This window comes from Oncorhynchus tshawytscha, linkage group LG29, assembly GCF_018296145.1.
Source record: "Oncorhynchus tshawytscha isolate Ot180627B linkage group LG29, Otsh_v2.0, whole genome shotgun sequence".
NCBI classification, from domain to species: domain Eukaryota; kingdom Metazoa; phylum Chordata; class Actinopteri; order Salmoniformes; family Salmonidae; genus Oncorhynchus; species Oncorhynchus tshawytscha.
The window spans coordinates 11,974,817-11,990,250 of NC_056457.1; the positions used below are offsets into that span (position 1 = coordinate 11,974,817).

Genomic DNA, 15,434 nt, shown 5'->3' on the forward strand with positions numbered 1-15,434 from the left:
CAGGACTCAAGGGTACAACTACGAATGTGTCCCAAATGGCACCCTTTTCTCTTCCTAGTGCATGAGGGGCCCATAGCGCTCTGGTAAAAGTAGTAGTACTATATATATATATATCGCGCTATGGGCCCTCATGCACTATGAAGAGAATAGGGTGCCATTTGGGACACATCCCCGTAGTTGTACCCTTGAGTCCTGTTTGTTTGAGCATGGGAACGCCTGCCTGGCTAGCCTTCTCATTGGGACAGGGTAAACAGTGCCTGTTGAGCTGACAAGGGCGTAGGCTGAGCAAACAACCTGACGTCATGCTTACCCGCCTGACAACCCTGCCTGTCATACTGTACACTGCTCAGCCTTGACAGGGATGCTAAGTCATTTAATGTAATGTATCACTCAAATACAGTCTGGGGTCATTTCTACAGGTTTTGTGTTCTCTGGGATTGATTCCCAATGCCTTTTTTTGGAGCTCAAAGTGAATTGCCCTGCAGGGATATAGAATGATTTTTTTTCTTCTCAAATTGAAGTTGAACAGGACCCATCTTGTTTTGGATAGCAACATGCTTTGATCTGTTTGGTGTATGGGCATAGCCAACAGGAACAGTGTGTGGGTGTGCATATATAGTTAGTTTTTTCAGTTGAATCTTGCCCCCTTCCGCAGCCATTTGGGGACCCCCAGAGTGGAATGGGAGTATTTTGGGACGTATGATGTGTGGTTATGTAGCCACCCCCACCTCTTCTCTTCCCAAATGATGCATATTTAGATGGATCCTCGTGTTTGTTCCCACCCGCTTTAGCATGCATTGGCTCAGAACACCTGATCGCCTGGCCTCGTGTCACAAAGCAGAGCAACGATGACATATGTCATGCCCTCTGTTTACCTTCTCTCTCTTTTTCCCCTCTCTCTTTCCCCTCTCTCTTTCCCCTCTCTCTATCTCTAACAGCCAGACACACTTGGTGCTCTCCCTAAGCTACGGGAGCTGTGGTTGGACCGTAACCAGCTCTCCTCATTGCCACCAGTGAGTATGGTCCTGGCTCATCTATGCCCATCTTATTCGCTTAGACTCAGAACGTTGCTCAGGATGAAACCCATCGCGTACATTTGAGTGAGTGTTCACACGAAAAACTGTGTGTGTGTGTGTGTGTGTGTAGGAGCTGGGGAACCTGCGGAGGCTGGTGTGTCTAGACATGTCAGAGAACCGCCTGGAGGAGTTGCCCTCGGAGCTGAGCGGCCTGCTGGCCCTCACTGACCTGCTGCTCACACAAAACCTCCTGGAGGTGGTCCCTGACAGCATTGGTGAGAGGGATGCAAGGAGGGAGGGAGAAAAGATGAACAGATGACATTCTGTCCCTTTTGTACAGTGCCTTATTCACCTCAACTGGTTTACACAGTAGCTTCATTGTCAAACAGAACTTTTTTTTTTAAAAGTACTTTGCCAAGGTGTCTGCTCTTTTACCAATAAGTAGACCCATGGATGTTATCGTTGCCTGAATGCAATTGAAGGTAAATGCACTTGACTCGTGAAGAACCACACTGCCCCCTATTGGGGAAATAGTACTAGTTAACTGACATGAAAGCTTCATGGTCATTATGAACCAGACAGACAATAACTGACTTCAAAGGGGTCCTGAACTTGTCCAATAAACACGTTTTCATTTTCCGTTACAAAACGTTTTGCTGCGATGAATACGACCCGGTTGACTCTGTTTCTCCAGGCTCTCTGAAGCAGCTGTCCATCTTGAAAGTGGACCAGAACCGACTGACCCACCTGAGCGACTCCATAGGGGAGTGTGAGAACCTGACGGAACTCGTGCTGACCGAGAACCTCTTACAGGTACAGAACCACTGCGTTTATAACCCAAGTTTCTTTTGGTTCAGAACAAATGTACAGTTCATTGCCTTTTAACAACCCCCTTGAGATGCGTTCTTCTTAATATTCATGAAATGTGTAAATGTTTAATTCTGTAGACTCTGCCTCGCTCGCTGGGCAAGCTGAAGAAGCTGACCAATCTGAATGCGGACCGCAACCGGCTGGGCGGCGTGCCCGATGAGCTGGGCGGCTGCGCCAGCCTCAACGTGCTCTCCCTCAGGGACAACCGTGTGGCCAAGCTGCCTGCCCAGCTGGCCGACGCCACCGAGCTCCACGTGCTAGACGTGGCAGGGAACAGGTAACCCCGCTACTCAGTGGCGTTGGTGCTAGCATCGCCACTCCTTCGCTTGACCCTTTTTGATCGCTTGATCCTTTTTTTTCATCAAGCCTTACAGCTGAATAGTCATGTAAAATATGCCGTTTAGCAGACGCAGTTTCCAAAGCGAGTTACAGCAGGGCGTGCGTACATTTTCATACGAGTGGCCTCAGCAGGAACTGAACCCACGGTCCTGACGTTGCCAGCGCAATATTCTACCACCTGAGCCACACCGGATGTATTCTTAGAAATCAGAACAGTACTTTCCATATGTTGTTGTTGACGGTGTTGTGTGGGTGTGCCCAGGTTACAGAACCTCCCGTTTGCCCTGGCCAACCTCAACCTGAAGGCCATGTGGCTGGCAGAGAACCAGTCCCAGCCCATGCTCAAGTTCCAGACGGAGGATGAGGAGAGCACCGGGGAGAAGGTGCTCACCTGCTACCTGCTACCCCAGCAGCCTTCCTCTAGCCTGGGTGAGTTAGCCTTACACCACCGTCATCTTCATCATGACCTTCTTTCCTCCTCTCTCACTTGCCTCTGTTCTCAGCTTTGTCCCTAGGTTTTTCACTATTTACAGACTTTCTTTACCTCTTTCTTCACTCTCTCTCTCTGCATATCCTCTTTCCTTCACTCCCTCTCACATAAGGGCTACACGGTAGGCGTTTCACCTGCTACACTGGAAGCGTGTGCAGAGCGCAAAAGCCACTTGATCAATTGTTCTTGGGTGTGAGCCGTGCGTCGAGATCTTGAAAATAAAAACCCAGTCCGGGACCGGTGCCGCTTACGCCAAGGTCTTATTGAGGTGAATAGGAGCGTCTGGTGCTTGGTCACAGTTACACGTCTAACGTAGCAGGCCAGTAACGCCCGTTAACTCCATAACGATGACCGTTTGTGTCCAGTGACGACGCTCATCTATCCTGCTGTCATCTATTGGAAGCGTAGCCTGTGTTCATAACCCAGAGTCGTCCTCGCTCTCCTGTCGCGCTCAACCCAGATTTAGTTACCATCACTTCTCCTAACATCCATTCATCCCATGTACCATCAAAACAATTTTTTTTGTCTTGTTCGTTGTTGGAAGGCCCGACTTGATTTGTAACCCAGTCCCTCTCTTGGATCCGGTCTCTCCCTACAGAGAACCTGCTCCAGAACAGTGTGGACGACAGCTGGACAGACAGCAACCTGAACCGCGTGTCTGTCATCCAGTTCCAGGAGGAGACCACCAAGCAGGAGGCGGAGGATGACGAGGCGGCCGCGGAGCGCAGGGTAAGACAAGTCAAAATACAGCTGTCTTTGTCACATGCTTACCTATTGGGCCCTTCCCAACAATGCAGAGAGACAAATTATGACACTAGTAGTACATGATGCACAATGAGTAACGAGAGAATTAATACACTGTTTCTAAATCCATTTTGTGGGTTATTTTGGCACTTTATTTGGATAGTTATGAAATGAGAGGGGGATACAGGCAGGTGGGAGAAACCGTGGGGAATGGTAGACGTGTGGATTGAACCCCGGTCGCTGATAAGGAGCTTTGTTCGCGTGACTCCTGCACTGCGCGAGCCAACACGTTCTAAAGTGAAGCACTCGATGGCTGGCTCTCAACTTCGCTTCCTTGCCCATTCCTTTCCCACGGTGACCTCTGATCTTGCACGGGCATCAGGTGAAAGTAACATGGCGGAGAGGGCGTCCAGTCAGACAATCGGTCGTTGTTTCGGCAGCGTCACAAGTCGGTCCTACTTTGTCCTTGGGTCTTGATTTACTGTTTGCCTGAGGAGGACTGTCTGTAATTGGCGGTCTGTCGACGGACTGTCAGTCTGGGGAGTTTACTGGTGCGTGTGTGCAGGGTCTCCAGCGGCGGGCGACGCCACACCACAGTGAGCTGAAGGTGATGAAGAAAGGGATTGAGGAGAGGAGGAACGAGGCCTACACTTCCAGAGCGGATGGAGAGACGGAGTCCCCTGGTGCTGAGGTACAACACGTCACCGACACGCCACAGGACATCCTACATGGCACCGTACTTGAGGTCCACGAGCACAAATATAAATAAAAGGCTGCGTCCTAAATGTCACCCTATTGACCATTTTATAGTGCACTTCTTTTGACCAGGGTCCATTTGGGACACGCAGGTACACAAAGTAAAGCATGTCCCAAGTAATAAGTGGGTTCTTTCTGGTCAGCGTCATGGGTCATTGTGTAACGTTCTGACAGCATCGGAGTGTTACCTGTTGGTCACCAATCCAGGATTCTGTTTTTCCCATTCCGCCCGTGTGATTGCTGGTTGCAGGAGAAGCGGCTGAGCGATCTGTCCAATCAGAGCCACGACTCTGCGGCGTCCAACAGTACGGCCTCGGCCAACTCCCACGAAGAGAGGCGGGGCCTGATGACCACAGACCTGGTGGGTGGGCGTGGGCCCCAGGAGGTGGAGGTGCTAGATGAGATGGAGGTGGAGTACATAGAGGTTAGTTTCACTACTATGACAGCCAGGAAAAACTATGTACCGTGGTTTATACACTTTCTCCTGGTCAGGTCAATTTATGAATCATGCATAACAGTAACTTGAGATGTCCTCGTCTTGAATACAATCCCTTCCCACCTGCTCTTTCTTTCTCCCTTCACTCACACCATCCCCTCTCCCACCAGCCCACGGTGCACTTTGCAGAGGAGCCCATGTACCGGGGTGGGGATGAGAATGGGGACGACGATGAGGAGGGTGAGGATGGGGTCCCACACGGCTACGAAGAGGAACAACAGAGGCCCCAGTTCCCTACGGAGAAGCAGCGTCTGATCAGGAAGGACACGCCGCACTACAAGAAGCACTTCAAGATCACCAAGCTGCCAAAACCCGAGGCGGTGGCCGCGTTACTGCAGGGCTTCAGCCCCGACGCTCATCTGGCCCAACACCCAGCCTCGCACCACACTGCCCCCGAGGAGGAAGAGGAGGAGGATGAGGAGGAAGAGGAGGAAGGGGAGGAGTGTATGGTAACTCCACAGCGCCACAACAGGATAGAAGAGCCAGAGCTGGAGGATAGGAGTCTGCTTCATGCCAACTCCTCCCTGCAGCCGGTCAAGGTAACCTGGGCTCGTGGTGGGCTGGGGGGGGGGAGTAGAGAACACATGTTTACAATATGAACATAGTCTATAAAGCCTAGTTGTACAAAACTGAAATGTACATACTATCATATCATGCAGTTATCGTGTTCAGGGCTTCGTGTTTTTTTCTGATAACTTGACTAGAGTAACAGGGGTCAAGCTGGTCACGCGACACTCCACACCCTAACCATGTATCCCAATTTCAAATTAGCCAGGACAACCACGGGACTAGTTTTTCCTTTTGCGTTTTTCCCCGTGAAGCTGACAGTTGAATGAAGCTCTTGCACACCTTCTCTCTTCACGCTGACGTGTTCCTGGCCTGCAGCTCGCCTCTATGCACCCCCCTAGACACGCAAGTGCATAGAAGCTCCCTGTCGATCTGTCACCATGCCACCTGCATTCGGTCTGGACTGCTGGCACTGGATCGGATATAGGAGATGACATTGCATGCCGTGTTGCTGTGCATAGGAAAAACAAACCAATGGATACGGGGATGTTTGCCGGGGATGTTTGCCGGGGATGTTTGCCGGGAGCTGTCTTATGGCTTTTGCACTAGTGCTTTTCCGTTGCTCTCTGTGTCCCACACAAGCAGGTTCTGTTCTTACGTTCACAGGCGGCGGTAACTTGGTAAAATACATAACTAACGAGTGGACTTTCTCATTAACAGCATTTGATAAACGTTTGTAAATGTCGTCAGACACACCAACGTTTTTTTACGAACGGACAACCAGCTCGCACCAAATCAGGTGGCAGTTGTTAAAACGCTTTGGACATGGACACGTTTCACTCCTTCAGTCAAAGGCTACCAAATGTCTCCTTAATCCCTGGTCAAAATTAGTATACTATATAGGGAATAGGGTGCCATTTTGGACAAACGCACATTATTTTATCCACACACTACCCGGACTGCTCCAGAGTGGAGCTCCCTCTTGTGGCTCCTCTGAGCATCTCAAGGACTACTTATCAATAATACCCATCAAATCTGCTTAGTAAAAAGTGAAGATGATGAATCCCCAACCCCGTCAGCTGTGCACTAGACTCCTATGCTGGCCTCCTGCTGGCCTCCTTCACCATGCCTCTGTCTGCCCACCTCAGTACTATGCTTCTCTCCGTATCATTTGCTGTCTGCTGTTGTTTTTAATTGGTTAATGAACTTTCCCTTACCTGCTTTCCTACATTTGTTTGTGTGGATGTGGCCCTTGAAGTGTATGACTCGGGAAGACTTATTGTATTCAAATGGATTATTAATCGTAATCACCACTAGCGCTGCTAACTAATGTGCATTGAATGATGGAGGTGTGTATGTCTGTGTGTGGTGCCTGATTTGCCTACCGACCATCCAGAATTTCTCTTGGCCGAGGTGGAAATGTTGAGACCCAGACAAACCGCTTTTTGCTAAATGTACACCTACAGCATGGATCAATCGCTCACCATTTTGCTGCAGATTTGACATTGAAGGGAAACACACCAATGGCATTTCACAATTTATTGTGTGTGAGGCTGTCACCTTTTTTAGCTCTGCGAACACAATCACTTGGAGTACATGCAAAGCCTTTTCTTTGACATGTTTGGATATAATGATCTGATTACTGTTTTTTTTTATTTTTAAATAGTACTTGTCAATCATGTTTGTAATCAATCTGAAAAACGACTGCACAGTAGAACGTGTATAAATGAAATGACTTTAAAGGGGATCAGGCTTTCCTGTGGTGTCTGTCTATAGGCTGGAGGGAACTTTGAGCTGGGAGCCACTGCTTTCTTTCCCCCGTTTCTCTTTCTGAACACAAGCTGCCCTCCCCGTGTGGCCTGTAACTCACCTCATCCTGGGTCTCGAGTTTCCACCCCTGCCTGCTTCCGCTTCTGGTGGCTGGGGAGTGAGTGATGTGTGTGACCGATGTTGCCACTGTTCAAATGACCTCAACTGGCGATGAAATTGGCCATATCAAATGTAGTCCCTAGTTCAACCACTACACGATAGTGGATATGACCTTTTTTGGGTTTATCCCTGTGGCTGAGTGTGTGTTTGTGTGTGTTACTGTTCTTTGACGTGTTTGTATGCGTGTGTGTGTGTGTGCGTTGTTCTGTTTTTGATTTATCCGATTTTGTTTTGGTTGGAGTATGCTTGTGTGCATATTTAGTTATTTTGGCCTCACTAATCCGCATGCCTCTCGCTGGTTCCTGTCCTAACAGGGGGTGTCATTTGATCAAGTCAATAATCTGCTGATTGAGCCTGCTCGAATTGAGGAGGAAGAGGTCTGTACTTACTCTCTCTCACTCCATCCATCCATCCACTCCTCCCCTCCTCTCTCTCGTTCCCCCACTCACTCACCCATTCACCCACCCGCTGGCTCTGAGGGGAACTGAAAAACAGCCCACAAAAATCCATGATTAATCCAAGCCAATCGCCAGGGAAATGCTCACCACAACTCTCCTTTGGACCACCAGCGTGATAGAACTCGAAGCGGACTAACAGAACTTGAAGGGGACCAAAATGGACAGAGGGTTTTAGGATTCAAATGATATCTGTAACTATAAGGTTATATGAATGTGGGTAGATTCTATCTGGGGCAAATCTGTGGTTACCATTCAATGACGTCCTTACCCCATTGTCGGGTTCTACCACGCTGTGGCTCGCCTCCCTCCCTCTTCTTCTTCTCCTCTTCTTCATCCCCCTGTTCAGGCTGAGAGGCCCTGGAGTGAATGGGCTGCTTGTGCTGCTGTCTGTGATGGAGGAGGTCCGTCTTCTTTCAGGTTTTAGTTTCTCACCAGGCACTAGCAGGGATCTGGCTCACACAGATGGAACTTCTAACCAGGACAAGTGTGTCTTCTAAAATAGTTGCCTACCTTTTTGTGAGAACATGTGCATCATGAAATAACAGTTGAATGGTATGCCAAAACCAGCCGTTTCCACGGGTACCACACCGTCCACCTATCAACGTATGACAAAAAAACACTCCGGGGCTACGTCTCAAATGGCACCCTATTCCCTACATCGTGCACTACTTTTGACGTCAAAAGTAGCACACTATGTAGGGAATGGGATGCCATTTGAGACTCCGCCTGGCTCTGTACGGTGATTTCAGTCCAGAGTGTAAGCACTTTGCTCAATGATCTGCTCTGATGAATAGCTCAAGAACCACGAGCAGCTTATCAGTTCTGTTCAGAACTTAACATTCAATAGAGACACCAAGGATATGTGAAACACCTGACACAGTAAATACGATAGTATTTGGTTAAATGTCCGTTGTTTGGGATGGATATTTTTATTTCTGTATTAATTATATTAATCTTCATTTTGAAATGATAGGATGTTGCCATTTGAGTGGTAGCATTACAGGTAACTGCCAAAATGAAGGAAACATCGACATCCTAGGTGCATTTCCATTCAGGATTTAACCCCGTGTTTTACCCAAAAGGCTCAGACTTTTCTATTTCCGTCTATGCGGGCTGGCACCCGTGTGTGTCTCTGGGCCATGACTCCAGCAGACCTGCTCTCACTTGGGGTCAAAGCCCAACTGGTTCTTTTCAGCTGATATTTACGGAACAATGGCTGAATGTGAACTTTAACACCTTCTCACAAAGCAACGTTCTTGATTATGCAGAGGTTCTTGATTCTGCTCTTCACAAGTCCTCACTGTCAGCCCTAGCTATGGAAACAACTGTTTCCCCAGTATAACGGAAGTGTAACATTGTTAGTCAAAGTGTCTCAGTAGGGCGTTGGGCCACCACGAGCCAGAACCGCTTCAATGCACCTTGGCATAGATTCTGGAACTCTATTGGAGGGAGGCGACACCATTCTTCCACGAGAAATTCCATCATTTTGTTGATTTTGTTGATGGTGGTATGTACCTCCCTAATAGCATAAAAGTATTTTTGATCATTCAATTGGTTAAAATGACCTTCAAAGATGTAACCGTGTTCATAATGGAGTGATTGTGCGGCTCTGATTTATGGAGGAATCCTTGGTGAGTGACTGCACTTCTGGTGAGGATGCCTGTGGATTGGTTGGCATGTGCGTCATGTGCCCATGTTTGCATTTTGCGACGGTGACAACGAGTTTGTGAGAGAACGGAGCCTTGTCGTCGTTTGACGACCCAACGGAATCACCCTCCGCTACCCCCACCAACGCAGCACTTTCACTCAACTCTGTCGTTCCTCTCTCGCTCCCATTTATCTTTCACCCCCACCCCCCACTCAACTCTGTCGTTCCTCTCTCGCTCCCATTTATCTTTCACCCCCCCCACTCTGCATGGCTTGCGCAGACAGCATTCACACACGCAGTTCAGACCCATACATGTTATGATTCGTAGTGTCTCGTGTGTACCCCCCCCCCATTGTGACTGTTCCATGACATAGTATTGTGTTACATACAGCCCCCTCCTCAAATACACACCTCTGTGCTAGTGTCTGAAACTGTTTTTCTGTCCAGAGGAATACATTTGTCCAGTTGTTTCACTGTGTGTCTTTGGGCTAATGTCAATGCATTGTGATATGATGGGTAATTCGGTTTGTACTACTTGTTGTAATGATACTGCTTTCTTCCTGTTTCAACGGCAAAATGGAAGCCTTTCGATAAGTCAATGTAGCTACTCTGCAATGTGAGATGCAAGGCAACACGCTCTTGTCTATTCCCCCTCATTCAACATACACTTGAGTTGAGTTTAGCCCCGAGACCAGAGTAGCCCCTGTCTTGTCTTGTCTGTGTCAATGCCGCAGTCCTCCCTCTTGTCCCAGCCTATCTATCTGACGATAGGGCTGTTGTATGGGGGCGTCTCCACTCATTGCGCTGACCCCCTCTCCTCCATTTCCAGCACAACCTGACCATTCTACGGCAAACTGGGGGTCTGGGCATCAGCATAGCCGGAGGAAAGGGATCCACACCCTACAAGGGGGATGATGAGGTGAGGGCAGAGGACAGCTGTGGACACTCCTAAATGTACAGATGGGCTGCGTTCCATATTCCCCATTTACTGCTCTACAGGGCCCCGGTTCAAATGTAGTGCACTACATGGGGAACAGGGTACTATTTGGGACGCTTTCCTATTCCGCGGACCTATTGGGCCTTGTGACTGTGTACGAGAGTGTCTGTCTGTCCCTCCAGGGCATCTTCATCTCCAGGGTGTCTGAGGACGGACCTGCAGCCCGGGCTGGGGTCAAAGTGGGAGACAAACTTCTCGAGGTAAAGTCTGCACGCACAATAAGATTTTGCATTCATGGTCTAGATGAACAGGCCTTTTGACTGTAGAGAGAGAGCCATGTGAACCATGGTCTCCGCTCCCTCCCCCTCAGGTGAACGGCGTGGCCCTCCAGGGTGCTGAGCACCACACGGCGGTGGAAGCCCTGCGCAGCTCGGGCACCGCCGTCTCCATGAGCGTCATCCGGGAGCACATGGTGGAGCCGGAGAACGCCATCACCACCACGCCGCTGAGGCCCGAGGACGACTACTTCCCCCGGGAGAGACGGGCCAGCGGGCTGCCCTTCTGCATGGAGGCCAGCTCCCCCGCAGGCCCCCGACACAGGCGGTCTACCTGCCTGGTCCGCAACGACAAGGGCCTGGGCTTCAGCATCGCCGGGGGCAAGGGTTCCACAGCCTACCGTACGGGGGACTTGGTGAGAGAGACACGCGTCCTTAGTGTACAGCAGACAGAGTCACACACGTACCTGCTGAATGTACAGCAGACACAGTGAGACATGCCGTAGAGTTTCCATATCTAGGTCGTGTGGTGGAGGAATATTGGGCGTCGTTTCATCCCTGATGAATATTTAATCCCTTCGTGGTGAAACACCGTGTGTGGTGTGTGTGTGGTGTCAGGTTGTCCCACATCACAAGCCAACGGCACCCTGTAACTGCAGTAGCTACAGCATTAGAGGGAGAAGTCTAGTCAGGAGTGGTACGTTTCCTACCTATTTCTGTTTAATGCCCCGTCATAGCCTTCAACCCCTCCAAGGTTTCCATCATTCTGACAGCCATTTTTCCACTCCAGACGTTTTACAGCCATCGCCAAGGAGACCGATATGAATAGCGAGCCTTGACACCTGATAGGTCCTGTGTAACTGGGATGTGGTTATTTTTTGGGGGGCCACCGCATTGGCCACATTCAAGGCTACATGTCCTGTGCGTTACGGCTCTCAAACAGACCCCCACAGCCCAGGGAGACGCCACGGACAGGAACTGAGACGCACGTTCACCGCTGGAGTCTGTAAGTTATGTTGTGCCTTTTCTGGAAGGGATCAAGATGGTCTCTGAGGCGGGCTAGGAGTAGGCCTGCACTTTGTCTGCACGTGTACATGTTTATTACCTAATCATAGTCACTTCACCCCCACCTACATGTACAAATGACCTCAACTAGCCTGTACCCCTGCACACTGACTCAGTACCCCCTGTTATATAGCCTCGTTATTCTTATTGTGTTACTTTTTTATGATTACTTTAGTCTACTTGGTAAATATTTTTCTTTAACTCTTCTTGAACTGCGCTGTTTGGTTAAGGGCTTGTAAGTAAGCATTTGGCGGTTAACTCTACCCTTGTTGTATTCGGCGCATGTGACAAAGTTTGATGTGCTCGTTTGTAAGTCCAACGAGGAGTTTAGTCATCCTTGCAGCTCGTGGAACTCTCTTCTTCAGGCAAAGGGACTGGAGGTCTCCGTGTCACCGCGAGGCGGCGACTCTGTTGTCCATGAGGTGTTGCTGGTCTGTAGCCTGAGCCACCTCTGAACTTTGTTTTACTGCAGTAGGATAGAATTATTACCATTTTTGTTGAGTGCCACCTCTCAATATTATGTATACCTTTTCAGCTAAATATTGGATTTGTTTGAGTAGTTGTTGGTAGAGTGTAATAAAAAAGGCATGATGGTGTTCTTGTGCTCACAACCACCACAGAAATACTTCTGAACAAGCCCAAGCCAACTATTGAGAGCAGCATTAGACTAGTGACCGTGAATATAGGCGTGCAAGGCTATATTTTGTCCTGGCTGTGTGAAGTAGTCGTTACGGGACGTCCCCTGTGGTAACCGCCATCCCAGAATAGATTGACTGGCAGTGATGGAGCTAGCAGGGCATTGTTGCGCCAGTCTCACCCCCTACCCTCCCTGGGTGACCAGGTACACAGCTAGCAGACACGTCACTGTAGGTTAAACCGAAGGGCGTTGCATTATGAACTGTCTCCTGTCCGTCTCTTCAGGGGATCTACATCTCCCGAATCGCAGAGGGAGGGGCGGCCCACCGAGACAGCACGCTCCGCGTCGGAGACAGGGTCATCACGGTGAGTACTGCTCCACTCCTCTGTTTTTAGCCCCATGGAGCCGTCCCAAATGGAATCCTATTCCCTGTGTCGTGCACTATTTTTGACCAGGGAATAGAGCCATTTGGGACCTCACCAATGCTTTTCTCTCCTCTCTCGCCCCCATCCTCCTGTCTTCATTTAAATTCTTTGGTTTTTCATGCTAATGTTTCAGTTGAACTGTTAACATACACATTTTAGTCATTTAGCAAGCACTGTTTTCCAGAGTGACTTACTGCATAGTGAGTGCATTCAACTATGTTGAAATGAAGGCTGCCTGTTCTTTTTGAAATGGGGACCGATGGTTTTGATCAGCTAGACAACTCTTTCCCACCCCTATTATTCCATTTGGTTCACTTTTAGTGAAGGGATCATGCAACACTTACTGCAGCAAAGTATTCGGATTTACACTGTTATGATCCCCAAGTCTAGTCCTGTCTTAAGATGAATTGGACTAACTTGGGTTCGATCCGTGTCAACTTCCTGCAAAACACCACCAAGCAAGCACACACACGTTCGACGACCAAGCGCGCGCGCACCGGTTGCTCCTTCCAAAACAAACACCACTACAATGACAACTAACACTCATCCCACTTGAGAGAATTGGGCCTCTGCTTGTCCTGTGCCGCTGCTGCCAGCCCATCTAGGCTGTGTCCCAAATAGCGCTCTATTCCCTGTGGGCTCTGGTCAAAAGCAGTGCGCTACATAAGGAATAGGGAACCATTTGGGACGCAGCGGCTGGACTAACGTGACCTTAGCTGATATGTATGTGATTGACAGCTGAAGCCAAGGTTCCTGCTGCATGCTGCTTCACTGTGTGCCTCTTTTCTTTGGCATCGTAGTGGTGTTCTCATTCTGTAGCACGGTCTTGCCAGAGTTGCATGTACCCTCATGCCCATGCCTATGACCATGGTCCATTGGCTGCAAAGATAGGGCCTTGATATGAGTTTGTGCAGGCTCCTCCAGCTTTTCTATAGTTTTTTTCCTGAACCAATCTCGATTCATTCAATCTCAACATTTGTTAACCTCAGTCACGTTTGTGTGCGGTGTGGTGGCCTCGTCTCCTATCTGTCTACTCCTGTCTCGTTCTCTGAATCATAACCGTTCCTCTTTCTCTCTCCCAAATCCTCTTCTCCCTCCTATTTGAGGGGGGGGGGAGATCATAAAATGGCTCTATGAATGATTCTGTTTCTACCTACTCTCTGCTTCTCTTGTACTCTTTCTTTCTCTCCCCCTCTATTTCTCACGCTCTCGCCACCTCTCTCGCTCTATCTCCCTCTCTGCATGGCCACTAATGCACAATGCGTCTCCTTGCCTGTTGGGTGTGGTGGTGAGGGGGGGGGGACACGGGCACTCTGGGACGTGGTAACCGCGTGTATTGTCATAGCGGCAGCCACAGTAAGCATATCAGCCAATGGTAAGAGCCGGTACTGTATGGTCAGCGCTGGCTTCTGTTTGTCACTTGGACCAATCAGCCACTTTTTTCAGCCACTTTTTCACTCAGGACCTCGTTTATGTAAGTTTACAGACTGCAATCCATCCTCAAATTCCCCCTGCAAAGTAATAGGATAGTTGACCATTTCTGCAGCTTAAGACCAGGTCTAGGAGCAGTACTGAGATGGAGCTGTATCACTCGGCCCTGTAGAGAACTATTAACGACGCTGCGTGCCGTTGCTGACTCAATCAGCCCATTTGGCAGTCATCATATGATGTTGCCCTATGTGTTTTTCAGTGAGCAAGGCAACTGGATAGAATGGACATAAGTCTGGTTGGCCAAAGACTTAAATATAGTATATTGCGTTGAAAGGACTTTTAGGACTACTTTTTTAGACTTTTTGAGATTTGTAATATTGGCGAAAGGGTTTCTCCTACTGTAGCTCCCAGGAGAAGCTCCTCTCTGCTAGCTTTCCCTCTGCTCCTCCCTCTCTCTCCTCTGCTCCTCCCTCTCTCTCCTCTGCTCCTCCCTCTCTCTCCTCTCTCCGACCTGCCTCCCTTCCGCTGTATGGGTGTTGGCTCCTGGTGTCTTCAGTTCTCACACACACACATATGCACTCAAACACTCAGGCTTTCTTTGGTACGGAACATCTCAATGTACTATATTGAGCCATGATTGAGACAGTTATTTTACAGTGATGATTTGCAGCTTTATGGTAATGTGATGTTCGTCTACTCCGTAATGACTTGAGTCTGAACACATGGCTGTCCGCCCTCACCGAGCCTCCAGTCCTGAGTGTCACACACTGGTTGGTCAGTCAGCCTACTGATTCCCGCCCTCATTGGTTGTGCCGTTGGATTCAGATCAATGGTGTAGACATGACAGAGGCCAGGCATGACCAGGCAGTAGCGCTGCTTACCGGCACCTCCCCCACCATCGCCCTCCTGGTGGAGCGCGACCAGGCCGAGCCGGGCACCGCAGGGGGCTCCCCGGGCCTGTCCCGCGCCCGCGCCCACTCCCCCCCGCCCCCAGAGCCCTCCGACTCGCCCGATCAGGAGGAGGGCAACGATGACTCGCCCCACGGGACCCACCTGAGCCGGCCGCTGCAGGACGAGTACCCCATCGAGGTAAGACTGGGGGAGAGAGGGAAGATGGTACAGTGTGGTGAGGGTGGTGGTTAGTTACCACGAAGGACCTTCAGATTTATTCCAGTTTTAATGCCTTCTCATTTGGCCTTTATCTCAACTGCTCTCCAGCTCCAGAGACGATGGCGCACGGTACGAAGACTTAGTCCCAACCTAAGATAAATACAGTATGCTAGGATGTTTTAGTGGGGCCCAGTGAAATGCTGTATTATTCACTGAGTGAATAATACCAAGAAGTGGAGTCTGTTCCATTGACTAAGAGCTTAGGCCTGTGTCTTGTCTCATTTACAAGTAGATATGGTAG

At 49.5% G+C, this 15,434-nt stretch overlaps 1 protein-coding gene across 17 annotated transcripts in view; it reads left to right on the forward strand.

The window, feature by feature from the left end:
* Nucleotides 1–15,434, forward strand: part of LOC112227585 (protein scribble homolog) — a 101,367-nt gene that overhangs the window by 66,181 nt on the left and 19,752 nt on the right. For 16 of the 17 annotated variants that reach the window (XM_042308434.1, XM_042308427.1, XM_042308437.1 and 13 more), the window contains exons 7-21: nucleotides 939–1,013; nucleotides 1,147–1,291; nucleotides 1,711–1,829; nucleotides 1,964–2,163; nucleotides 2,488–2,654; nucleotides 3,314–3,444; nucleotides 4,025–4,150; nucleotides 4,466–4,639; nucleotides 4,822–5,250; nucleotides 7,462–7,524; nucleotides 10,083–10,172; nucleotides 10,373–10,450; nucleotides 10,561–10,881; nucleotides 12,452–12,532; nucleotides 14,849–15,112. In XM_042308434.1, coding sequence (XP_042164368.1) covers nucleotides 939–1,013; nucleotides 1,147–1,291; nucleotides 1,711–1,829; nucleotides 1,964–2,163; nucleotides 2,488–2,654; nucleotides 3,314–3,444; nucleotides 4,025–4,150; nucleotides 4,466–4,639; nucleotides 4,822–5,250; nucleotides 7,462–7,524; nucleotides 10,083–10,172; nucleotides 10,373–10,450; nucleotides 10,561–10,881; nucleotides 12,452–12,532; nucleotides 14,849–15,112 — 2,463 coding nt within the window. The remainder of the gene's footprint in view (nucleotides 1–938; nucleotides 1,014–1,146; nucleotides 1,292–1,710; nucleotides 1,830–1,963; nucleotides 2,164–2,487; nucleotides 2,655–3,313; nucleotides 3,445–4,024; nucleotides 4,151–4,465; nucleotides 4,640–4,821; nucleotides 5,251–7,461; nucleotides 7,525–10,082; nucleotides 10,173–10,372; nucleotides 10,451–10,560; nucleotides 10,882–12,451; nucleotides 12,533–14,848; nucleotides 15,113–15,434) is intronic. The other variant, XM_042308430.1, reaches the window with a different exon arrangement.